The sequence below is a fragment of the Prinia subflava genome, chromosome 13 (genome assembly GCF_021018805.1).
Source record: "Prinia subflava isolate CZ2003 ecotype Zambia chromosome 13, Cam_Psub_1.2, whole genome shotgun sequence".
In the NCBI taxonomy this organism is placed as follows: Eukaryota; Metazoa; Chordata; class Aves; order Passeriformes; family Cisticolidae; genus Prinia; species Prinia subflava.
Window position 1 is genome coordinate 14,253,183 of NC_086259.1, and position 23,974 is coordinate 14,277,156.

The 23,974-nt window shown below is 52.6% G+C and overlaps 2 protein-coding genes across 6 annotated transcripts in view; one reads left to right on the forward strand and one right to left on the reverse strand.

Moving 5' to 3' along the window:
- Positions 1-6,412, forward strand: part of PLEKHG4 (pleckstrin homology and RhoGEF domain containing G4) — an 85,034-nt gene extending 78,622 nt beyond the window's left edge. The window contains exons 17-24 of one of the 4 annotated variants that reach the window (XM_063410599.1): positions 81-305; positions 732-902; positions 1,382-1,598; positions 2,187-2,303; positions 2,389-2,655; positions 3,241-3,437; positions 3,983-4,058; positions 5,181-6,412. In XM_063410599.1, the coding sequence (XP_063266669.1) occupies positions 81-305; positions 732-902; positions 1,382-1,598; positions 2,187-2,303; positions 2,389-2,655; positions 3,241-3,437; positions 3,983-4,024 (1,236 nt within the window). In that variant the 3' untranslated portion in view covers positions 4,025-4,058; positions 5,181-6,412. The other 3 variants (XM_063410601.1, XM_063410600.1, XM_063410598.1) reach the window with 3 other exon arrangements.
- A 10,496-nt stretch (positions 6,413-16,908) lies between these two features.
- Positions 16,909-20,668, reverse strand: TPPP3 (tubulin polymerization promoting protein family member 3). Of its 2 annotated transcripts, none has more exons than XM_063410604.1 (4): positions 20,516-20,668; positions 19,258-19,612; positions 18,053-18,206; positions 16,909-17,793 (listed from the first exon to the last, which is right to left on the reverse strand). In XM_063410604.1, exons 2-4 carry the CDS (start codon positions 19,443-19,445, stop codon positions 17,605-17,607), a joined length of 531 nt encoding a protein of 176 aa, XP_063266674.1. In that variant the 5' UTR covers positions 19,446-19,612; positions 20,516-20,668; the 3' UTR covers positions 16,909-17,604. The 2 variants fall into 2 exon arrangements, with proteins under 2 accessions (XP_063266674.1, XP_063266675.1); XM_063410605.1 differs by having other exon boundaries at positions 19,258-19,449; positions 20,516-20,627.
- Between the last annotated feature and the right edge of the window lie 3,306 nt (positions 20,669-23,974).

Below are 23,974 nucleotides of genomic sequence, written 5' to 3' on the forward strand. Positions count from 1 at the left end.
CAAGAGGTGTCAGTGCTAGTGCCTGGGGACACAGGGTGCTCCTTGGGAAGCTGCTGCCTTCACTCTGCTGCATTTCTCAGTTCAAACAGGTGCAGATGGGGGATAAGATGGACCTGGCCTCCTACCTGCTGAAACCCATCCAGCGGATGAGCAAATACGCCCTGCTCCTGAAGGACCTGATCAAGGAGTGCAGTGAGGCACAAGAGCAGGAGCTGGGCCATCTCCGTGCTGCTGAGGAGATGGTGAAGTTTCAGCTCCGGCATGGAAATGACCTGCTGGCCATGGATGCCATCCGTGACTGTGACGTACGTTCCAGTGTCTTCCCTGCCCAGGGGAATAGAGCCACACTTCTTTCCCTTCTCTAGACTTAGGGCCTTTGGATTGTACAGTGAGCCTTCCCTCAGGTTCCCCCAGTGATCAGAGTGCTGTCTGCCAGTACAGCATAGCAGGACTGCTGAGGTGTGGGGCAAGGGAACAGTGGGGGCCTGGAGGGCTCCCTCATTTCCTAGGACAGGCAGCCTCTCCTGAGCTTGGAGCCAGTTGTTTCAGCCTGATGTGCTCCCCAGCAATGCCATGCAGCCCGACTTCTTTGAGAACCCTCTTAAGATGTCAGGTAGCTGTCACTTCTTCACCACCTGGGCTACAGCCATATTGGGACCCTGTTCTCCAAGTCCAGATGTAGGGCTGCCTGGATTATACTGGTGGAGTCTTAGGATGTCCTCTGTGTCCAGGTAAACCTGAAGGAGCAGGGGCAGCTGGTGCGGCAGGACGAGTTCACCATCTGGCTGGGCCGCAGGAAGTGCCAGCGACACGTCTTCCTCTTTGAGGACCTCATCCTCTTCAGCAAGCCCAAGAGGATTGAGGGTGGCTTTGATGTGTATATCTACAAGCGCTCCTTCAAGGTAAAGGCAGCCCTGCAGCTCACTCTTGTGTGGGAGGTGTCTGTGGCTGTTTTCCCCATGGCACATGCCTTTGAAATGGGAAGCAGGAGCACCTTCAGCAGAAGAGCTGCTCCCACCACTTCTAAGGCTCCTCCAAACCATACAGTGAAGCCAGAAGGCAATACTTCACTCATTTATGCCTAGATCCTCTCTGTGCTGTGAGATGTGGAGCCAGCATTTTCTGAGGGTCGTGGAGTATGGGGGAAAGGCAGTGTGTACGTGGCAGGGAAATGGTGATAATTCTGGATGAAGCACTGGGAATTGTCTGAGCTGTCTGTGCTCAGCTGTGTCCAGGACATACCTGCTGCTTTCCAGACCCTCAGGCTCCTTCCTGTTAGGTCTGCCAAGCTGATGATAGCTCTAGCACGAGTTTCAAGCAGTTTACTCCTTTTGCTCCTGGTGCAGTCTGGTTTATGCTTTGCTTTTCCTCTTCCTCACAGACTGCAGACATTGGCCTAACAGAGAACTCCGGAGACAGTGGCCTGCGCTTTGAGATCTGGTTCCGAAGGCGGAAGTCCAGTGACACCTACATCCTCCAGGCCAGCTCAGCTGAGACTAAGCAGGCCTGGACTAGTGACATTGCCAAGATCCTGTGGCAGCAGGCAGCCCGCAATAAAGGTGTGATTCCTTCCTGGAATTCCTTCTGTGCCGCAAAAGGTGCGGGAGCCCTGTTCAGCTCATGCTGTCCTGAGTAGGTTTGGATCCTGTTACCAGGCAGCTCTGTGCAGCAAGCAGCTGTGTGCCAGCATGCAGCCTCAGGAGCATGTGCTGAGCTTGGCTGGGCATGTCCCTTCCCTGCCCCTCATCCCCAGGGATCTCAGCTGGTCCAAGCTCTGTATGACTGTAGACACCCATGAGAAAAACAGACCTACGCTCAGGGTTCCCTGTCCTGTGAGCACAGGCTGTGCCTCTGAAGGACTTGCTGGTCTCCCTGTGATCTAGGCCACTACTGGAGCTCACTACTGAATCATGCTGACCAAGTCCCTCCTGTCCCCCACAGGCTTCCCGCTTGGCAGGACTCTAGGGTGGCATGGCACTGAGCTACTTGGCCAGAGTAGGGCATGTTTGCTTGTTCCTGGAGAGTCCACAGTGCTGGGGAGGGGAGCAAGGGGAGAAGAGATCTAATCTCAGCAGTTCAGAAGCAGCCCAGCCCAGGAGTGCTCTAACCTGTGGCTGGATAATACCTCTGGGGAGGGGTAGATTGGGTCAGCCTCACAATGTGGCTGTGGGTCTCTTCCTCTCCAGAAATCCGTATGCAGGAGATGGTCTCCATGGGTGTGGGTAACAAGCCATTCCTGGATATCAAACCCAGTGAGGCAGCTATTAATGACCGTGCTATTGATTACATCATGAAAGGCAGAGGTAGGTACTAGCTGTGCCTTCCCCCTTGATCTATGTGAATGAGGCAGGACTGGTTCTCGGAGGGTTTTTTTATGTTTTCTGGCAGGTGCCAGGACCAGAGCCTCAATTGCAGTGTCTCTGTTTGACCATTCCAATCCTTTCAAGAGGACACAGACACAGCTCTCCACCGGCAGCACCCCCACGGTCTACACCCCTTCCTCCTCCTCCTCCCTGCTGGGGCCCCTCAACCTCCACATGTACCTGGACCAGGCTTTGCTGCCAGGAGTCCTGGCCCAAAGACGCCCCTTTGACACTGGCACTTTCCTCGAGGAGGATGAGCTGGAGCACGAGACGAGCAGCCAGCCCTCAATGAGTACGTATGGCCCCGCTGCTCTGCAGCACCTGGGATGTGTGGGCTCATCCCTGCACTGTGTTCTGTGCTGTGTGGTCAGACCAGGCTTGCTGGGGTTATGGCAGTCCCTCTCCTACCAGACCAAGGCATGAGGGTCCTGCCCTTCCATGCCACCTCTGTCTCAGGTTCCATGAGGAGAGTTAACTCAAATCCAGGGATTATAAAGTACCTGCTGAGCTGCAGCCATATCCATGGCAGTCTTGGTGCTGTGTACTGGTGCTGCTGTGATCTTTTCTTGGGTCCCTGCCCCTCTGGTATGAAGTGCTCTGTCCCTTGCCCTCACCAGCCTGGCCCTGTGACCCTTTGCCTTCCCTTGTGTGAACTTCATTAGCCACCCCATACCAATCACCAGCATCATTATAACTCTGCTTCCTTGTGTTGATTTGTTGTCTGTGGCCTTAAAGAGGCCCAGACAGGAGTGTGGCTGATCTGTGGGCTTGTGTGGCCGGTGCCTTTGCAGACAGGTACATTATCAAGTGTATGTGGCATGAGTTATATGCACCCCAAAGTCATGGTTACCAGACTGACCCTCCTCTCTTTCCCCAGCAACAGAGAGCTCAGAGTCCTCGCACTGCATGTCAGCCACTGGCTCCAGCGGCTCCGACAGTGGCTGTGTCTCCAACGTGCCACAAGAGAGCTTCTGTGAAGACGTGGGCTCAGCTCCCTACATGCCTGTAGGCCCACAGCACAGCTCTGCCATGGAGGGCAGACCCAGGTTCACAAACAGCCAGTACATTTCTGCAGTAAGTGCAAGCAGCCAAAACACTTTCTTCACTTTGCCTGCTCCTGCAACTGCCTCCCCAGTTCAAGCCACTGCCTCTCCCAGGGTGACCGAAGATGCTGCTTTTGGGTTTGGGGTGACTGTGGGGAAGTGACATTTCCTTTTGCAGGGGCTTGCCCCCTCTGGGGCAGGTGAGAGCCCCTCTGGTGCAGGAGCCACCCCTGCAGTGGCCAAGATCCTTGAGGAGATGAGCTAGAAAGGACCTGCAGTGCTGGAGGCTGCACAAGGAGGAGATGGTGCACAAACAGGAGCTATAATGCTCCCATGGGCTGGGGTACATATATAACCTCCTGGAATGGCTGGACCTCTGCTGCAAATGCTGCCAAGCTCCTTTTCTGGGAGATGTGGGGCTTTTTTGGGGAATGATGAGATGGAGGAGTGGGAGCCTGTTGCTCTGAGATGTCAGTGTGTTCTTGAGAGTTCTCAGCTGCTTCCCTTCCCACTAGATCCTGTCCTGAAGCTGTTGTCCTCTAACCCCGTACTAACACTGGCTTCTCTCTTCTGCAGAAAGCAGGCCAGGTCACCATAAGTCCCTCAAGAATAGTGTGAGCCCCTCGACCCCGCCTCAGGAAGTGGAGTTGTTGTAAGTAGCCCCTGCAGGGGATTTTCCAGCAGTTCTGAGTGCTGGTCAGGTTTGTCAGTAGCTCTGAGTCAGGGGAACCTCACCCTCAGCTCCACTGTGAGTTTTCCCCATGCATTCCTGACTGGTGTCTGAGGCTCTGATTCATGTGGTTACAGAGGAGCAGCTCCCATGGAGCCACACTCTGAACAGCTGCTCTGATGCTTTCTGCCTTGCAGAAGCAAAACAAGCAAAGTCACGTTCAGGTAGTAGAGGCTTAGCCACCTTTGAGTGTTCAGATGAGCTGCTTTCTTTTGAATGCTGTCCACCTGTCTAACCACTAATTTCTTGTGGCTGTTTGCCAAAATCCTGCTCTTAGTCCCTCTGAACTGCCTTGGGGAACCACAGTAAGCTCCCCAAGGTGGATTTATCCCAGTTTTCTTTGAACCTCCAAAGGAAACGGTACTTCACCAGGCAGAGGAACCTGCTAGGTTATGGTTAGGATGTCCTGAGGGAGCTGCCAGTTGTTGCTCCTGTATTTAGTGATTTTGGGAGGATGCCTTGTCTGCGAGGAAGTCACTGTTGATCCAAGGAGGGTGAACCCTGACAGGACTTGCAGCCAGGCACGGCTTCTGCTCATGGCTGGCAGCCCTTGATGTGCCATGTCAGGACCCACTCAAGCCAGCCTGCTCCTGACTCAGCCTTTTCCTCTCTGTTCTTAGGGCTTGAATGGTCAAGGCCCAGGATGATGAATGGCACTGTGGGGTGTGACACCACACAGGCCCATGGCTCCTGACCTGCAGGTGCAGGAGTTCAGAACCAGCCAAGGTTCAAATTTAAGATCCTGGGCTCCTTCTGGAGGGTCACAGATAAGACTTTTGAAGTGGCCACAGAAGCAGTAGGGACAGCAACAAAGCCTGTGGGCGAGTCCTGAAGCACAGAGGCAGATCTCCGTAGGGGAGAAGAGCTGTGCTTCTGCAAGGCTCTTGCACTAAAACATTCTTTCCCCTCCAAAATTTACCTCTGACAAACTGGATTTCAAGTGTTTTGCAAAGTCACTGCTGGCCAGGACAGAGGGACCTGTGGGATCCTGCCATGTCACGGGAGTGCAGCTGGTCTAACCCATTGCACGGTGCTGTGTTGCAGGTTTGATTACCATTTCAAACTCACTGAAGACCCCAGGCCTCTGACCAGCAGAAGGAGACAGTCTTCATCCATGAAGATTTTTTTTACCCTTTATCAGGCTCTTTCAAACAGCCCAAAACCTGACCTCTGCCTGAGGCAAAGTCCCAGGAAGGCATCTGTCAACTACATGTATTAGCTTTGGTGTTGGATGGGACCGTGGGCATTTAGGACTCATTAGCCCTATATTTATAAGTCATAAGTAACATAACAGTTTGGAGGAATAAAAATGTATTATTTTTAAAGCTATGAGTTGTACAGATCTTTATTACAAGTGACTCTGTTACTATTTGTTGTGTAAGCTGCACATTTTATAAAGTTTTTGGAAGGGCATGAAGAGAAATTGAGGTATTTAAAAAAAAAGTAGTATAACTTTCTGTTTCAGGGTTATATTGACCTGAAGCTCAAGATTTAATGTCCTTCCTTATGTTCTAAATATGTCTATTGTAGGCAATAATTTATTTCCTTGGCTTAATACTTTCATTCTAATAAAAGCAATTTCATTGTTATAAGTTGTTCTTCAGATAGTTCTTCCAGTGCCTTGGGTGCTGAGCTAATCTCTCTCATAACCATCTGTCAGCTCTGCCACTCTGCCTGTGCCACCTCTGCTCTGACTGGCAGCTCCACCTGAAAATCCTCAGTGCATTCACAGAGGAGGGGGAGAGGCCCAGGCACAGATCCCCTGGTGGGGAGGCTGACACAGAGGGAGGCTTTGGAGCAGCCTGCAGAGGTGTCAGGAGGTGTGAGGAAGAGGGAGCCGTCTGGTGCAGCTCAGGAGGCACTGATGTTCCTGGCTCTTGCTTCAGCCACTTGCCCCTGTACTGTATATAAAACACTTGTTTATTTTTAATAAGCTGGATTTTTTAAACCTTGTTCTTTTTTTCAGATAGCAAAGAAAATACAGTTAGACACCTTTGTATAAAATTGTGTGGGAAACAGTTATACAGGGAATATTTTACAAGTTACTATTTTGAGGTAATTGCTGGGTAAATGCAAGGTTTTGGGCTGTCAAGACAGCAGTAGCTCATGTCACAAGAAGAAGAAAACTTACTAATGCAACAAGAGGAACATGAAACTTCTGGAATTTCTCAGTTTCAAAGGTTTCTAAATTGCTGGAAAATCCTTTAGTATTGTTTACCTGACACTCTTTTTTCAGGGTTTGATTTGTCTAATAAAGGTTATGTTCTTTATATGAATCTTACTTGCACTGTGTTATTATTTCAGCATGGGAACCTGGATGCAGAAGGAGACAGGGAGTGCTGAGAGGGGCAGTTGTCCCTGGGGTGTCTAAATACCCCCTCAGAGTACTGGGGACAGCTCGAAGTAACATTTCTCTGACTAAACCTAACCCAGCAGGTTGTTGGGGTGAGGCTGATGGTGCCTGTCATTTTAAACACTGAAAAATACACAAACAAATTTTCCCCCAATTCCATATCTGGCACCCAAACAATAAGAAAAAAATGTTTGGTTTTATTGGCATAAGTAGAAATCATTCCATTGCCAACTTTGACTTCCACAGAGTCTGAGCTGCTGTCAGGAATCCCCAATTAAACAATGCATTTTGGGGAGGGTTTAACCAAAATAAGTGAGCTCCTAAACCAGAGGTGTTTGCCTGAAATCTTTGTCAGATTTGGAATTTTCAATACCTTTTCCAGCTATTGCCTTTCTACAGGTTAAGTGTCCTTTCTTTTTTTCCTCCCCCTTTAACTAACCAGGGGTTGATAAAGTCTGATACTGAAAAGCAGGAGTCCTGCTCTGCTCTGTGACATTCATGACACATCCCATGGAAAGCTCATCATGGCATTTTCCATAGGGAGTCCCCTAAAGGTGGTAGATGGGTTCAGTGGACTGTTGGGAAATTCTCCCTTCCCAGGAACACCATTATCTCTGCTTATAATGGGCATTGTGCATGGACTACCCAGTTTGTACTCCCAGGCATAGCTTGGCCATTCAGGTGTCAGAATTATAAAATCCTGGAATGGGTTGGAGGAAACCTTAAAGACCCTCTCATTCAACCCCACTGCCATGGGCAGTGACACCTTCCACTAGACCAGCTCCCTCCAAGCCCTGTCCAGCCTGACACTTGCAGGAAATGCAGGAATTCTGATTTGGTGGAATGTGGAATATTCACAGGACACTGATGTTTTAACCCATCTCAGTTTCTGATGATTGATAAATTTTACAGCCCTAATAGATTGCTGTGCCTGTGAAGGGGGAGTGCCCTCTCCTCTGAGCTTCCCGAGTTCTCCTGACCACTGCAGTTTTGGAAAGCATTTTTCAGCCTTAGAGCAGGGACACCAGCAGAGGGGGCAGATGGAATATTTTTCAGCTGGACTAATCTGACTTTGCTGATCCCGCCCTAAAAAAACCCCACAAAAATCTGAAGAGAGGTGCAATTTTCCTTTTTGTTACAGATGTGCAGACACTGCACAGATGTGTGAATACAGACTGGGTTGTGTTGGAAAGGGCTTTAAAAATCACTATATTCCAACCCTCTGCCATGGACAGCAACACCAACCTAAATAGATGGGGTTGCTCCAAGCCTGGTCCAGCTTGGCCTCGAACACTCCCAGGGATGGGGATGCAAGGATCCTGGTTCAGTGGGATCCTGGTTCAGTGGGATCCTGGTTCCGTGGGATCCTGGTTCCGTGGGATCCTGGTTCCGTGGGATCCTGGTTCCGTGGGATGTGTTCCTGGCCATACCTCAACAGCTCCACGGCAAGTCTGATAGTGCACCTGTTTGTTAGTGCAGTAATAGACTGAGTATTGCTGCTCTTCCTCTCCCAGCCTTTGGAGAGGGAACATCTTTAAACACTGCCTAAAAAGAAAAAAAAAGGATGATGTTAAATGCAAAATGTTAATATTTGATGTTAGAAATACAAAGCAGTGTAACATTTTTGAGACAATTCCATTTCAAAAAAAATGAAAATCAGATGAAACTCAGAGTTTAGATAAAACTTGGAGAAAATGCGGATATTAATGTTTGAAAATTAACATTTCATCCAGCCAGGATGTACAGATTCACCCTTCACTGGCACAAGACAAAATTACAGTGTAATTTAAATAAAAAATACCTGTAGCTGTATAGCAAATTAAATCTTTGTCAGAGATACCCATTTAGTATTTTCATTTATGCTGGTACAGAGTAGGAAAAGAACAAGAACTATCACTTTCCTGTTGCACATGACAGTAAATTCAGGGGTGTCCCAATAAAATGAATTTATTTCAGGCCAGCTGAACCTCCTCACGGAGCAGTGGAAAGGGCAACATCACTTTTTCCAGATGAAAACATTTGTATTCAATAGGATGGGACAGTATAAAACTGTCCTCAAACACAACAGCTGCTTTCTTTAACTGTAGTTAATTAAAAACAAAACCATTAAATGAGCTCTTACAGAAAGGTCAAGCATGAAATTTGGAAGTTTCTGTTCTCATCAACCAGTTGAATGTGACAATTATTTGTTTGGATACTTATCAGGAGCGTTGATAAAGTTAAGTTTAACACAAACTCTGTGACATCCTTCTGCAAACAATATTATGTAAGAATGAAAAAAAAATAGAAAAACAACCCAGAAAATTCCCCTTTGCCTGCAAGAAAGGCTTGAGCTGCAAAATTAATGCTCATACAATAAATTCAACAGAGCTGAGCAAAGGTAACTTTGAGGTCTGTGTGTAAAAATGAAGGCGCCTAAACACAAAACTAGTTAGTCAATGAATTATTTCTGATTATCAGACTTACCCTGTGCAGGAGCTTCTTTCCACAACAGATTCATGAAACAATGACTTTACTTTTGGGAATTGAGAAACCAGGAACTGACATTAAAAGGAATTAACTCTTCTTCTGCAAATCCCACAATGGTTCCTCCACACAGAAAACATTGAGGGGCAAGAACAAACCTGTAAATTCTAGAACAACCTGATGCCTGGAATGTTTTTAGGCTCTGTCTCATACAAATGGCCACAGAAATGGGAGTCAAAAGCACGTCTGGAAAAGGGAGGGTGGGTAGGGGAGTAGAATCCTCTCTAAATGGATGCAAGAATTAAAATCAGCAGCTTCCAGAGACAGCTCATAGCTCACACTGCACCGGTAATCAAAGATGATGTGGGGAACAGGACTTTTTCATAGATTTGGCAACTTCTTATTGGTGATAATGCAAGAAAGATGAAAAATTTTAAGAAGAAAAACTGGATAGTAAAAACCTGGTATTTCTGAGGCTCAATCCAATTTTAGGGGCAGTAGAAGAAAGACAGCACCACCAAAACCCCCTCATAGCACCATAGCTCCAAGGAAAGTACTCCCAGACATTCCTGAGGGAACTCAGGCAGCTCAGGCTGCTGCTGGATGGGCATCAGTGCCCAGCCAGGAGCTCCCCCCTGCACAAAGGGGTCTCACCCCTGCTCCCAGCCATGGCTTGTGCCCCCCTAACCCATCCCATCCCAGGGGCAGGGCAGAAATTTATTTAAAAGCCAATTAACACAATGCTGATGTGACAGATCTCTTTAATTAGATGCTGTTTGTGTCATTTCTCTTAGAACAGGAAACAGGTGAGAAGCAAGACCCAAAGAATAAAAAGAGCCAAGAAAACATGGAAAATGTCAGCTGATAAATTAACTAATCAATTTGATCATGTGGGATTTTTAGTTTGAAAAACCTGAAGAGGACTTTATCTAAAGATAGGAGTGCTCATCAATACTTCATTAATATTTTATTAATATACATTAATATTTTATTATTTGAATTTTAAAACTATTTTTCAAAACTATATTTTTAAGCTTCCCTTGGAGATAAGGTCAGCATTATAAAAAAGAGCTTCAATATGAACACATGCTAACTCCTGTGTTAATTAACTCCACACGTTCTTGTCTACATTTTATATTTGTTAATAATTTATGCTTTAAATAAATTAACATCTAAATAAATCTGCACAATAACAACTGCAATTCTGGGGCTGTGTCACACCTCAGGGATGGATTTACATGTCTTGAACATTTCTCTTAGTTTTACCCATTATCATCTCTGCGTATTACTACTGAACATCTCAGCTGACCTAAAGATCATTTATTTAATTTCTTTATTAATAAGCTTTCCAGACAGTGTTTTGCAGGCTGGTTTTTGTGTTAGATTTATGATTTTGGAGTTGCTGGTGCCTCTTGACATTCTCTGCTGGTCGACTGCAAAAAAACATTAATATAGAAGAGCTGTTGAAAGCTTTAAATGGCAGATCTGATAGGGATGATGGAAGAAGGGCAGCCAGATGGTATTTTAGGATAAGGGGGAAATGTTTTCAGAACAATATTAAAACCTAAAATAAGGATATTTTTATTACCCCATTGATAAATAAGCACTGCATGAACAAATGGCTGGTCACTGTTGTCCTCTCCAGCCTTGTTCTTCTCAAAGCCCCATCTCAGTGGGGTGAGAAACCCTTGCTGGATTTATGAGGGTGGAAGGATGGACCTCAGTGGGCAGGAGCCTCACTGGATTTTGTAATTTACCTTGAAATCTACTGGGTAATATTCCCAAGAGAATGATGATGCACGACTGTCCCAAGACAGGCTAAACCTGCAGCAATAACACGAACAGGAGGATGCTGAGCTTTTCCCTTCTCTGCCCCATACCTCTCTGTTCCTGGCATGCATAAGGCAGGGATAACACTGCAGATGCTGCAGGGAAGTGTTTAAATCCAAAGCAAAAATCTGTTTCCAATTAGGTTAAAAAAATCCATAGAAACTTTTCTGTTTAGAATTGTTTCCTGACATCACCTGAGCTTCCTGCCAAAACTCCAGATTATCTTGGTGTGTTTCAGATTTTACTGCTTGTTAAGGTTTTTTGTTTTGTTTTTTTTTTTTACACACCTATGCCGGAATGCTTGGAAAATGTCTTTTTTTTTTTTACTTTAGAAGTGTATTTGATACAAATACTTCAAAGCAGTGGCATAAGGGTTTGCTTAAACTCACACCAGTTTACTATCACGGACATTCATTGCTTCCGAGGGCTCAGCAGCACCACTGGAAAGGCTCCGAGGGACTTACCAGACATGGGGAAAACTACAAAAGTGATTCATTTCTTGTAACATTTATGACCCTTTGTGATTCTGGGGATTTGGGAGTTGTTTTCTAATGTCTTGTCTCATCCCAAAGGGATTATCTGATTCAGTAGCTGGATGAAAGGCTTTAGGGGAGCCATGTAGCAGCTTCCACCGTACAAGAGATGGATCAGGCTGCTGCTTCCAGTCACTGCATCTCCAGGAATCAAACACCCACACAGAGTAAAGAAAAATGGCAGCATCCTTCAGAGCCTCCTGGGCATCGAGTAAACAGGGGCTGGTTTATAAAGTTCATGAGAATTGATACAGAGCAACCACACATATGTGATGCCAAGGCCAGCTGTGCCCTAGTGGCATTTTCCAGGAGCTTAGAGTCATGGCACAGCAAGAATGGAGTTACTCCAAGGAAGCCAGAGGATCACCGGGTGGATACCTGGGCTGCTGAAGGACCAAAACAAGCTTTTCTACAAACAGAATGTGCAGCCTCTCACAGGCAGCTCTGGGGATTTTCTGCTGTGTGTAACCTCCAGCTGCTGGACCCCGCACTCCCCTTGGTCCCTCAGAGCAGCCCAGCCTGCTAAAAGGATGCTCAGAACAGCAGCCCCTGTAAAGCTCACCCACCCTTCTCCCTGTGTTCCCATTGGATGAGTTGTTTTGGAAAAACGTCCGAGTTGCCAGGTGTTATTTCCAAGAATGGAAGTGAAACAATTGACAGAACCACTGGAGCCCAGGGCTGTTCTGCAGAACAGGCAGAGGAGTGGGCTGGTCACAGGCAGGGACAGCTCAGCTGCCACGGCAGGACGTGGGACCGTGTCCCAGCAGAATTCCTCCAGGCGTGTCTGCTTCTTGTAGTGCCCCCACTGCTGGCAAATGGACGGATTTGGGACACAGCAGAGCTATTTCGGTGACCATTAACACACATTATACCCTTAATGAGGCTGGAACTGGTCACAGACTTCTCAGCCAAGTCATGAAAATGCCAGTTCAGTGAGCGGCACATCAGGAATATTCTGTGTCTGAGGAAACCTTTTTTTTTTTAGAAAAATATCTTATGTCAAAACAAGAGAGAGGAGACTTGGCTTTTGCAATCACAGAGCTCCACTGATGTGCTTCCAGCTATCTTAGTACATGCTATTGATCTCTTGGAACAGTTTCTATCAGTTATTAACAATTGTCAGCAAGCTCTGCATGAAATCTTAAAATGAATCTTGGCTGCAGCTGCAGATCTTGAAATACAGAGATCTGGGCTACAAGCTCAGAGCTCCAAGTACAAATGTTTTAAAATGTGATTTTGAATAAATGGAAATCAGCCTGGAGAAGAGAGGAGGAGACCTTAGAGCACCTTCCAGTCCCTAAAGGGGCTCCAAGAGCGCTGGAGGGAGACTTTGGACAAAGGCATGGAGTGACAGGACAAGGGGGAATGGCTTCCCACTGACAAGGGGAGGATTAGATTGGGCATTAGGAGGAAATTCTTCCTTGTGAGAGTAGGGAGGCCCTGGCAAGGGTTGTCCAGAGCAGCTGTGGCTGTCCCATCCCTGGAAGGGGTCGAGGCTGGGTTGGACAGGGCTTGGAGCAACCTGGGATAGCAGAAAGTGTCCCTGCTCATGGCAGGGGGTTGGAACTAAAGGATCTCTAAGATCCCTTCTAGACCCAGGCATTCTATGGTTCCACGATGAAATTGGTGTATCAGTTTTGGGAAAATGTCCTTGCAGCAGGTGCCCTCTCCCAAATGCCTGCTTATCATTTAATCTTTTTTCTACAACAACCTTGCCCAGGTCTTTACTATCCACAAACCACCCTGCTGCAGCAGCTGACTAAAGACAGCAGCCACACTGTTCCCAAAACACCTCTTCAGCTGAGAAATGCACCGTCATCCCCACTAGGAAGATCTACATCACACATCAGGGAAGCTGTGCACACAGCGCTGGGTAGTTCTGGAGTTCAGTGCAATTATACAGCTCTGGTCTGGACAGGGAACAAAACAGACATGAAATAAATATGGACCACGTTCAGTTTTACCTTGCACGGTATCTCATGTTGTACTTATCTCTGGTGAATCCAATCCTTGCCTTTTGTTTTCTTTCTCTGCATCTTTCTGCTTCCATCTCCCCCCGTGTTCTTACAACTCTGCCGCAGTTATTACATTAACAAAATGCAGGGATGAGTCCTGGATAATAACATTTTATCTGGAACCATGCCATGCTGGGAAGATGGTAATTTAGTTAATTGAATTCCATCTAAAAGGGTACTGAATCAATATTCCAGCACAGTGCTGGAGCACGTGGCTGGCAGTGAAACATTGCCTGGAACACACGTGGTCAAACCAATCTCAGGACACTGACAGGAGGAGTTTGAATTTGAGTCCTAGGTTTAGGTGATAGAAGCTGCACTCTGAATCTTGTCTGAACATGATTTGCAACCTTTTCTGTGTATTTTGGAACATTGTCCATCAGGCTAGCAGTGAAATGGAAAAGTACTGAGGAGGCAGGGCAGGTACAGCTCCACAGGGAAGGTGTTTTGCCTGGCCCAAGACCAAGGAACTGCTCTGCACCAGCACAGTGCCCTCCAAGGAGGGATGTTCCCTGGGGAGCAGATGTTTGGACAACATATGAGCTCTTCTTGGTGATCCTGCACAGGGTCAGAAAGGATAAAATACCCTGGGCATTTTGGTATCCACTATCTCTCTCTTCTAGGAACACATCTGTATCCTTGAAGACCAGGGTGATCCATCCTCATCAGTATTTCTGATCAAACTGCTCATCCTAGAGGAAAATGACCTCTCAGAGGAGCCACTTCCCTCATCCCCAGCACACAACTTGCTGTCAAAGCATGAAGCAAATTAGCAACAACCCCAGATGATTTTAGAAACTCTCTAGGGAAGAGTCCTTGGGGGCAGAAAACACATTTTACAGCTAAATTAATTGCAATTACCCAGCTGATCCTTCTGGGCGGCATGTCTCAGTGGCAAGGTGGGACATCACCTTGTAAGAGGCTCTGGGTTTGTCTAAAACCCAGAGGAGGTGGCAGTTTCTGGTGGCAGGGCACCACAGTGGGAAAGGTCTGGCATGTCTCCAGTGCGGGAGCGTGGCCAGAGAGTGGCCAAGGGAAGAGAGAAGTGGGAAGGAAAAAATATCTTCATGTCTGGAGCTTGGATCAGTGCACACAGCACAAACACTGCCTGAGACACCTTCCTCCTGCTGGCTCCTCTGCTGCCAGGGAATTACAGGCTGGCTGCAAAGTGTCTGTCTTAGGCTGGTGTGGAGCCAAGCTTGGAGCAGATGCTTGGCCAGAGGAAGGTCATTAGCATGAGGAAATGGCTGCTTTGGTTTGGGCAGTGCCACTTTCCATCACACAGAGGAGATCTGCAGCTAATGCCTCAAGGTCTCTGCTGTCTCAGCAGCCTGGGGCACAATTTCAGGATTCCCTGGGGAAAGACCTGGAGCTGCTGGTCCTGTGGAAGTTCCTTCAGGTTTTGGTCTTCTCAAGTGCTGAACTCTCCAACTCAGCCTCTCCTTGTCAGTCCTGTGCTCCACTGCCAACCTCTCCTCTGGCGTGGAACTCTGCTCTCCTGCCCACATTGCTGAGGAAGACTGGTGTTTAAAGGCCATATTCCTTGCACTTACCTGTGTCTCCACCTGGATTCGACCACTTTGAGGAGCTGTGTGGTGTATCTGTAATGCAGGTCACAGCCACAGTACTGCAAAGGCTGTTTCTAAAGACCCTCCTGCAAGGATGAACCTTGGACATGCACACACAGAGCCAACAACTCTCATGAGATCACTACACTGGTACTTAGTAAGATTCCCCTTTTTGCTGAAGACCCAGATCAATATCTTGCTCTTCCCAGAAAGCTGTTCCCATCACCTCAGAGGACATGATTTTTTCAGGCCAGTCTGGGGCACTTTGCAGCCAAAAGATCCAGTCGGTCTTTACCAGCACAAATCCCCCTGGGGCTGCTTTGGCAGGACTGAGCTGCCTTTTCTGTGCTGGGAACAGCAGCACACTGGAGCTGCCTCCTTGAGATCCAAGAAGGCTGGAGGGGAGAAATTCTGTGTAATCTGTGGAGAAAGTGGTGGAGGACTTGAAGAGGGGCTGGAGTGGGTGAGGAGCAACTTTATGCAGGGAGTGGAAGCACGTGGGAGCCGTGAGAGCTGTGAGCTGTTACCTGATCTGTGCAGTGGTTTCACAGGCTGTGAGGAAGCTGCTTCTGTTCAGGATTCAGAGCAGGGAGAGGCTGGCTGATGGAGCTGGCTGTCCTGGGGGAGCCCACAGTCCTTACCTCGGATGAGGCATCACCTGAGCAGCAGTGGCATCACCTCAGCAGCAGGGTGGAGAGGCCCTGGCACAGGCTGGCCAGAGAAGGTGTGGATGCCCCATTCCTTGGAAACGTTCACAGCCAGGTTGGACAGGGCTTGGAACAACCTGGTATCCCTGCTCATGGCACGAGGATTGGAACGAGATGATCTTTAAGGTACCTTCCAACCCAAATAATCCCAGGATTCTGTGATTCCCAGTCTTGATTTCCCCATATCAAGAACACATCAATACCTGCAGCTCCCCTTCAGAGCTGTCCCCACATGGGAGCTCCTGTGCTACCCAGCCAGGTCCCAACCAGGCAAAGGATGAGTCCTGTGGGGCCTGACCTGCTCATCTCTTCCCAAAATAATCTTTCTTTGCCAAGCCTCCAAGGACAAGGCTGAGTCACCTCCACAGACCTCAAGGCACGCAGGGCAGTCTGGCCCTGGGAATTCTGCAGCTCACTTGTGCAGCTGGGCAGTGGAGTCAGCAAAGGGTTAAAGTCCCTCTTCCCCTCCCCACCTCCCCAAGCAACATTTTTTTGAAGGAACATTGGATGCTTAGAAAGAACATTCAGGGATAGACAGCCACAAACTCCCTCCAACCTGCTCAAAAGAGAAAGAAGAGCAAATACCCCCCAGCCCTCACCCCAGCCTACCACTGGCAGACACTTACTGGTTCACCCTCACTGAGGATGGGGCTGAATCCAGCCCAGAAGAAGACAACCTCTTCCTTCTGCCGTGTTTTCCAAAGCAGGTGTTGGGATGCACAGGTGCAGCGCTGTGCCTTGGCAGTGAGCGAGCCTGTGCCAGCCCCACGTGTGCCCCTAGCACAGCCCTCCCTGCCTGAGCAGTGCCACAGCTGAGGCACCTGGAAATAACCCCTGAGGGTTATTTAGGGAGCCTGGCTCTGAATGGATGACCCTGGAGGTGGATATGCAGCTGCAAATCCTGGCACTGCCACCCCAGCAGCACTGCAGCAGGCTCAGCCCCTGCCTGGGACCGGGGTCACAGCGCCTCCACCCAGTTTGGTGCCGGAGTGACCATCCCCTCCCGGAGCTGCCGGCCCATCCTGGAGCCCAGCCTGTTCCCAGGGATCGTTACCAGGAGCTCGTGTGTTTGGTTGCAAACAGAGCAGCAGTGAGAGCCAGGCGCTCGTGTTTGTGTGCCTGCGGTTGCTCAGGCAACTCGGGGCCAGCCAGAAGCTGCCAAAATCCTCGGTGGCCGAGGCCAAGCCCCCGGCACAGCTGCCCTCGGGCGGCGTGGCCGGCCGAGCCCCCTCTGTCCGGCCGGGCGAGCGGCCAGAGGGGCTCCGGCTGCTCTGTCCATGAACACAACCAGACGGGAGCGTCAGTGCGGAGGGGGTTTATTGCAGAGCCGGGTTACAGCGTGGGTCTGCAGCATCCTTTGGTTTGGGCTTCACGAAGGCAGCGGGAGGCCACGGGGAACAGGTCGGAGACCTTTGCCCATGGCCAGGCAACACCAAACTCTCCCGGGGTGCGTCCTGGGGCTGGGCCAGGAGCATCCCGGCAGCCCCGGCACAAAGGCAGGGCAGGGCTGAGCCTGCCGGGCGGCAGAGTCAGGCGGCCTCGAGGTGAGGGCACAGTGCGGAGGGAAGGAGGCGGCTGCGTGTGACTGGTGCGGGGCTAAGGCAGCTCCCCGGGAGGGGAGGACAGGCTGCGGTCCCCGGTGGGACAAGGGAGGGTGCCCCAAAAGCCGGAGCTGAGGTAGGGAAGGTGTGGGTGCCGGCGGGGCGGGGGAGCCCTGAGGAGCAGTGCTGTTAGTACGGTGCGGGACTGGCGGTGACAGCACGGGGGGCGCGGGAGGGGCGGGGGGGGTCACAGCGCAGGGTGGGACGGACGCAGCGCTGGGGCAGAGCCCGGCGACTTCCCCAATCCCCCAGCGCTGGGCTGCCGACATCCCGCCAGCCCGGGCTGGCCCGGAGCAGCCTCCCAGGCCCCACCTCACGGGCACGTCCCGGGGCTGTGCACTGACCCCGCGGCCGGCGCGCAGGGACCGGGGCGGTGGCGCCACGGGCACCCGTCCCTACTTTTTGACTTTGGAGTCGTAGGTGCCCGCGTTCTTGTAGGCACTGACGTAGCCGCTGGTGTCCACGATGTTCTCCCGCCCGCTCTTGCCCTTGCCCTTGCCGCTCTCGTCGAAGCGCTCCTTGTGGGAGCCCGTGTACTTGGAGGTGTCCGTCAGCCGCTCCACGGCTCCCACTGTCTTGGCTTTCTGCCGTGGGGAGATGGGACATGGGAGTCCAGAAGATGCTCTGTCCCACTCCCACACAAGTTCCATCCCTTGCCCCACACAAGCTCCTGACACCCACCAAAGACCCTGCTGTGTCCCCTGTGCCCTACGCAACCCCCAGGTCCCCCCACTCACCCAGGGCCATGGGGTCTCCTAGAAAGCATCTGCACTGTGGGCAGAGCTCCATCCTCCCCTCCTGATCATCACTCCTGCTCCCAGCAGCCAGGGGCTCCTCACTCACCGTCACGCCCACGTTAATGGGCTCCTTCCCTGCCACCAGCTGGCAGATGGCTTCATAGGCCTCCTCTTTGCTCTTGTCCTTAAACCTCTTGGGGGCCAGTTCCTCCAGTGCCTTCTTGAACTCCTCATAGTTGATGACACGGGCTGTCTTCCCTCTGCAAGAACAAAGCTCAGGCTGCCACCAGCACATCTAGAGGCCAAGCCTCCAAATGAACTGCATCAGAGAGACCTTGGCTTTGTCCTATACCACCCTTGGGTCCCTCACCCACTTCTGAAGTTCAGCTACAGCTGAATGGGTTGGGCTGGGCACAGCTGGTGCTGAGGTCCAGGAACTTTTCAGCCACATGCTGTTGAAGTCCCTGTTGCCAAAAACCAGGGTGCATGGAAGTGCTCTAGGACTTGGTGCTGGTGTCAGGAGGGGAGTGCATCCATTCCCACTGCTCCCAGCCTGCCTGGGTTGCCCAGCACCCTCTGCCCCCTGGCAGGCATCAATCCTGCAGTGAAATTTGGAAGGACAAACACAGAGCATCTCTCCCCTGAGCTCCTGGTCCTCATCTCTGGGGCAGCACAGCAAACTGTTCTCCTGCACCCCAAAAATCTCCCAGCACTCTGCTCCACCTGACCCAGCCCAGGAACACGGGAATGCCTGGACAGAGCACATGGAGGAAGCAGGTTCTCCACCCATGCTTGTTCTCACACTCTGGTGTGGAGCATGAAGTGTCATTGTGTCCCCAGGGACTCTAAAAGCAGTTCCAGGTGCGTTTTAGCCCTTCAAGCTGCCCCTGTGACCTCCATGGTCTAGAGTCCTCCCCCAGCTTGGGCATTGGCTGGCCAGGCCCAGGGAAGGGCCACATCACATGGGACAACCCTGAGCTTCCTCCTCCGCTCCCTGTGGCACCTTCTTGAGATATGGGAACTTGGCAAAGACAGCCAGGCCCACCCCAAGGCTTGCAGTGGGAGCAGGGGCACAATCTCTGCACCAAATCGGAGCCTCCCATCCCAAATTCGGGTTGATTTATTATTAGGTCTTTCAGAAGCAGCCACATGTCCCACCTGAAGGTGGGACACTGCAGGACAGCACCTGCAGCTCTGTGATGAGCGGGATGGAGAGCCTGGACACACAGCAGGGGTAGCACAGCTCTGTGGGGACCCCACACCCAGACACCGACACCCTGCCCGTGCTGCAAAGGCATCCAAGTCACTTACTTCACCTTGGAGAAGACAATGTCCACGTCGGTGCTGGTGACGCTTTTGCCGTCGGTGACTTTGCAGTCTTTGCACAGCTTAGCCCAGTTCTTCCCATTCATCTCCTGCCCCGTTGCCTTGGTGTCCCCATAGATGGCGAACTTGCGGAAGCTCTCTTCCAGGGATGCCATCTCAGCGTTCCCGGCCATGGGGCTGCACGAGCGGGCAGATCAGCCCGTCACCACCCAGGCTCCTGCTGGCTGCACGGCAGAGCTCAGCTGGCTGCTCACAGGCCCTCGAGGGCAGCAGGAGGAGGAGGAGGAGGAAGGCTGGTGAGGGTGGAGGCTCTGCAGCAGGATCGGGGTGTTGGCAGCACCTGCGGGTGTGGGGTGAGGTCTGACAGCAGCCTGGGATGAGCCCCGAGGCTGAAAGCCAAGAACGTGTCTTGGGGAATGGAGGTTCGTGGTGGAGAGCTGTCAGCAGCGAGGCTGTCGGCTCCGGGGCTGGCGGGGAGTGAGTGCATCAGCCTGTCCCCTCGGGAGGGCTCTCCGGGAATGACGCAATGCGTCCGCCTTCCTCCCGCTCGCAGATCGGGAGAACGGGCACCGCTGCCTGCATTCAGCCCCACCTCTCCCCTGCCTGCACCCCCTGTCTGGAGCCCTGTGACCTGTCCCCAGGGCTGGGACAAGCTTGATGCCCTGCAGGGTGCCAATTTGCCAACAAGTCTCTGCACCCCGCGGTGGCACTGTTGCTGCTGCCCCATGCCCTCTCCCCGCCTGCCATCGCCTCGCCAGCCTCGCCCTGGCGGGTCAGCATCCCCCACCACGCACCGAGCACCCGCAGCATCCCTGCCGGGACTGGGCGTGGCCGTACTCGGGGGAGCTCCGGTACCCGGGGGGGTCTCCGGCACCCCGAGGTGCAGAGCGGGTACCTCGCCCCGTGGGCCAGGATGGGAGCCCATGCGAGGGCCGGGGAGTGGTCCCTAAGACCGTCGCTAGGGAGGATGCGCGTTGCCTGGTGACCGTCGCTAAGGAGGCGGGGCGGGGATGCCGCCGGTTCCCTCCCGGCCCCGCGCTCCCGCGGGCTCCCGCCGCCCCGGGCCCGCACGGCCCCGCAGCGCCAGCCGGGGCTCTCCCCGCCCGGCCGGGAGGTCACCGCCGGCGGCCGCGGGATGCCGGGGCAGCGACGACCCCCGCCCTCCTCCCCGGGTTTCCTCCCTCTCGTACGATGGCCCCGGACGGGTCCTCACCGGACTGAGCTGGGGGTCCCGGTCACTCACCCCAGGCCGCTCGGTCACCTCCCGCTCGGTCACTCGCTCCCCTCCCGGCGCCGCGCTCTGAGGCGGGCGGGGGCGGCCGCCGCCGCCTGTTTAAGGCGCCGCCATGGAGACGGGAGGGGCCGCGCCGCCCCCGCCCGCCTCCCCCGGGCCGCGGCACGGCGGGAGCGCCCTCGGGGCGGGGAGACGGACCGGGCAGCGCACCAGGACCACCCCTGGGAGCCTCCACCACCCCATGAAGCCTCTCTGCTGCCCCACGAGAAGCAGCACCTGACCATGTCTTTCCTACACCCCACAAGGTCTCTCCATCACCCTAGAAAGCCCCAGCTTTGTCCCACAGGGTCCCTTTTGCACCCCCCGAGGCCCCACCATAAACCCACAAGGTCTCTGTGCCCCCCCCTCAGCACAGGCTCCCCCTGCTGTCCCTGCTGTCCCTTACCCTACAGCCCTTTTCCGCTGCCCCACACAGTCACCATGCCTCCCAGAGGAACTGTCCTCTTGGTGGGTGACACCACTGCCCAAGGCCACTGCCCAGGCTGAGGAGACAATGCCAACCATCCTGGAGTGTCAGGGACTGTGGTGAGCACCTGTGGCCCAGTGAGGCACCCTTGGAGCAGCCACATGCCAGCACTGCCCACCCTGGCAGCCCAGAGCATGACCACACACAGGGCTCCCAGTGGGTGCTGCAAGCTCAGGCAGTACCCAAATATTGTGGTTGTCATGGAACCCCAACACAAGCCACATCTCTTACTCACTGCCCCACCTCAGCTGTTTGCCCACAGCCTGCTTTGATGCTGTTGCTCTGCTGGCATCGTGGATGATCAGCTGCAGCACCAGCAGGAGCTGTGCACAGCCAGGGCACACAGTGAGTGATTTGCTGCTGCCTTGGGGGTCCTGCAGCCAAATCAGCAGCTTTGGAATCCGGGATGGGGCTCAAACAACAGTCTTTGGCACCCTGTGGTCTGTCTGCCCTGGTCCCTGTGCAGAGAGGCTGCAGGTTAAGGACAGACACAGGTATCCCCATGGCTGAGCTGTCCCAGGGCATCAATTCTGCTTGTGCACCCAGAGCATTTTGCTGTGGGGTACAGCCCCAGTGACAACCTCCCCATCTTGGCTGAGGGTACCTGTTCTCTCCTGGGACACTGTTGCCGGTTCTTGACTGGACAAAGCCATGAGCAACTCACTCATACTGATTCTCTCTTGGATTAGGGTCTGGAGACCTCCAGAGGTAACCACCAACCAGCTCTGGGAGTTTGGGATCCCTAACTTTACCTCTCACTTCAGAGGTGAGTGCCAGGGCTGGTGCCAGAGGCCTCACAGCACCCGGTCACTTTGGGTAGGCCCAGCTGGTCAGACACAGGAGGGACCCCTCTTTATTATACCCCTCAACCAACCCTGGGACCCCTCCATCGAGGGCTCCACAAGAGCTGCTCTTTCACAGCCCAGCCAGAGGCAGAGTGGCAAGGACATCCTGGAGGGGACAGTCCAGAGGGAGAAGCAAGTGTGGAGGCTCATCTGATGCCAGAGTCCAGGCAGATCTCTCCAAGAAGTGTTTTCCTCTCTCTGGTTTGTGCTGGTAGAGCTCAGACATGGACAGAGAGCCTGGGAGCTACATGGAGGACTCTCCTGATCACACTTTCTTCCTGCTCCTCATACAATATGAAAGCAGGTTCCAAAATGCAAAAGGTCAGAGGTGACAGTGCCTGGCTGTGAAGTGGGAATTTAAACCAGCCTCTGTGCAGGTCAGCAAGGGGTGTTGTCCCACCTGCAGAAGGTGGGGACGAGCTGTAAACTCTCTGGTTTAAGGACAAGGAAATAACTATAACCACACAGAGCAGGATGCTTAAGTCTTGATGAAGGTACAGCCTTATCCAAGGTACAGCGTTATCCTTAGCTTGCCCTGCAGCTCCCCACCAAAGCAGGTGTCTGGCTCTGCTTCCAGCTGGCAGCTCCGGACAGGAGCCAGGTAAGGTCAGCTGGAGCATCCAGCAGGGCTTGGCAGCAGTGGGCAGCGTGGGAGCCTGGATCCTCCGAGCTGGCAGCAGGTGCAGGAGGAGTTGGACACGTCGGCAGCTCTTCTGTAGGAGCTCCAGCTGCTCCTGGGGCTGCAGAGCCCAAGCAGTGGCACACGGGGAGAGCCGGGTAAGGGCGCGCTGAGCCATCGCTGGTGAGTTGTCCACGGGGTCAGGTTGAGCAGGTCAGGTTTCGGTTCCTAAGGGCTGCGGTTTGTTGTGCGTTTGTTGTCACCATGACAGCCCTGTTGGGATGGAGAATGGTCCTTGGCTGGCTCCTGCTGCTCCTCATGCAGCCCGGAAAAGGAAGTCCGGGAGGAGGCTGTGCCTTGGTCCGCAGCCCACGGGAAGGGCAGGAATCGAGAGGGAGGTTGCACAGGTCCTGTGATGTGGTGGAGGAGCGCGCACAGGGCTCAGTGCTCAGCTCGCCGGGGGTCTTTCCCTTCCAACCAAGGTCAGGATGTTCCCAGGCTGTCTCCTGCCCCAGGGTCAGAATGAGCCGAATTCTCCAGCGCTCACCCCGGACACACCGAGGCTCACACACAGCTGCATCCCCGAGGACCAGCTTCGGCTGCTGGGCTGGCTCCTGCTAGGACTGTGTCCCTCTCCCCACGGTCACACAGAGTTCTGACTGCTCAGGGTGCAGCTCAGAACTCGCACGAGGGCACAAGCACAACCTCTGAGCACCCTCGGTGCTCACCCTCATCCTCTTTGCCCCTCGCTTCCCCCGAGGCTGGGCACTGCAGCCTCGCGGGACCCGTCCCGCTTCAGGAATGATTCTCTGGCTCGGCCGTGTCTGGGGTGGGATGAGGTTATGCGGGAACGCCGCTTCTCTAGCGCGAGTTGCTACAAAACAGAGGGAAGTGTTTCGGAGGTTGTGCAATATGTACACGGTCGCCCCAGCAACAGCGCGTCCACACGGCATTAGCGGGGCTTAGCCGCGGCTGCCGAGCGGCGCGACCGGGACCGGGGCTGCCGTGTCCTGCCGGGTGTGCCACCGAGCACGAGCTGCAGTCGTGCCACGCACGGCACTGGGCACAGGGACGGGGGAAAGCTCCATCCTCTGGCAGGAACTTCCTTTCTCCCACCGTGCAACTCACGGCAGCTCATTGAGATGCTCTCAGGACGTGTAAAAAGCAGAGCATGAACAGACTCCCACAGAATCATTTCCCAAAGGATGGTCCCCTTGACTTCAAAGAGGAAACAAAGACACTTGAGCCAGGCTCAAAGATGAAAGTGAGCACGACGTGCATCCCAAGCCAAGGCGGAGGCTTGGAGCAGGCACTGCAGGGCCTGGCACAGCTGCCAGACAATGGCCAGGGCCCACGGCACGATTCCAGAGGACTGTGGAAAGCTGTAATCCTGAAAACCATTAGCTCTTCCTAATAGAAAGCTACACTGTCTTGTGGTGGAAACAGCTGGTCCAAAGCACTGCCTCCAGCTGATGGGA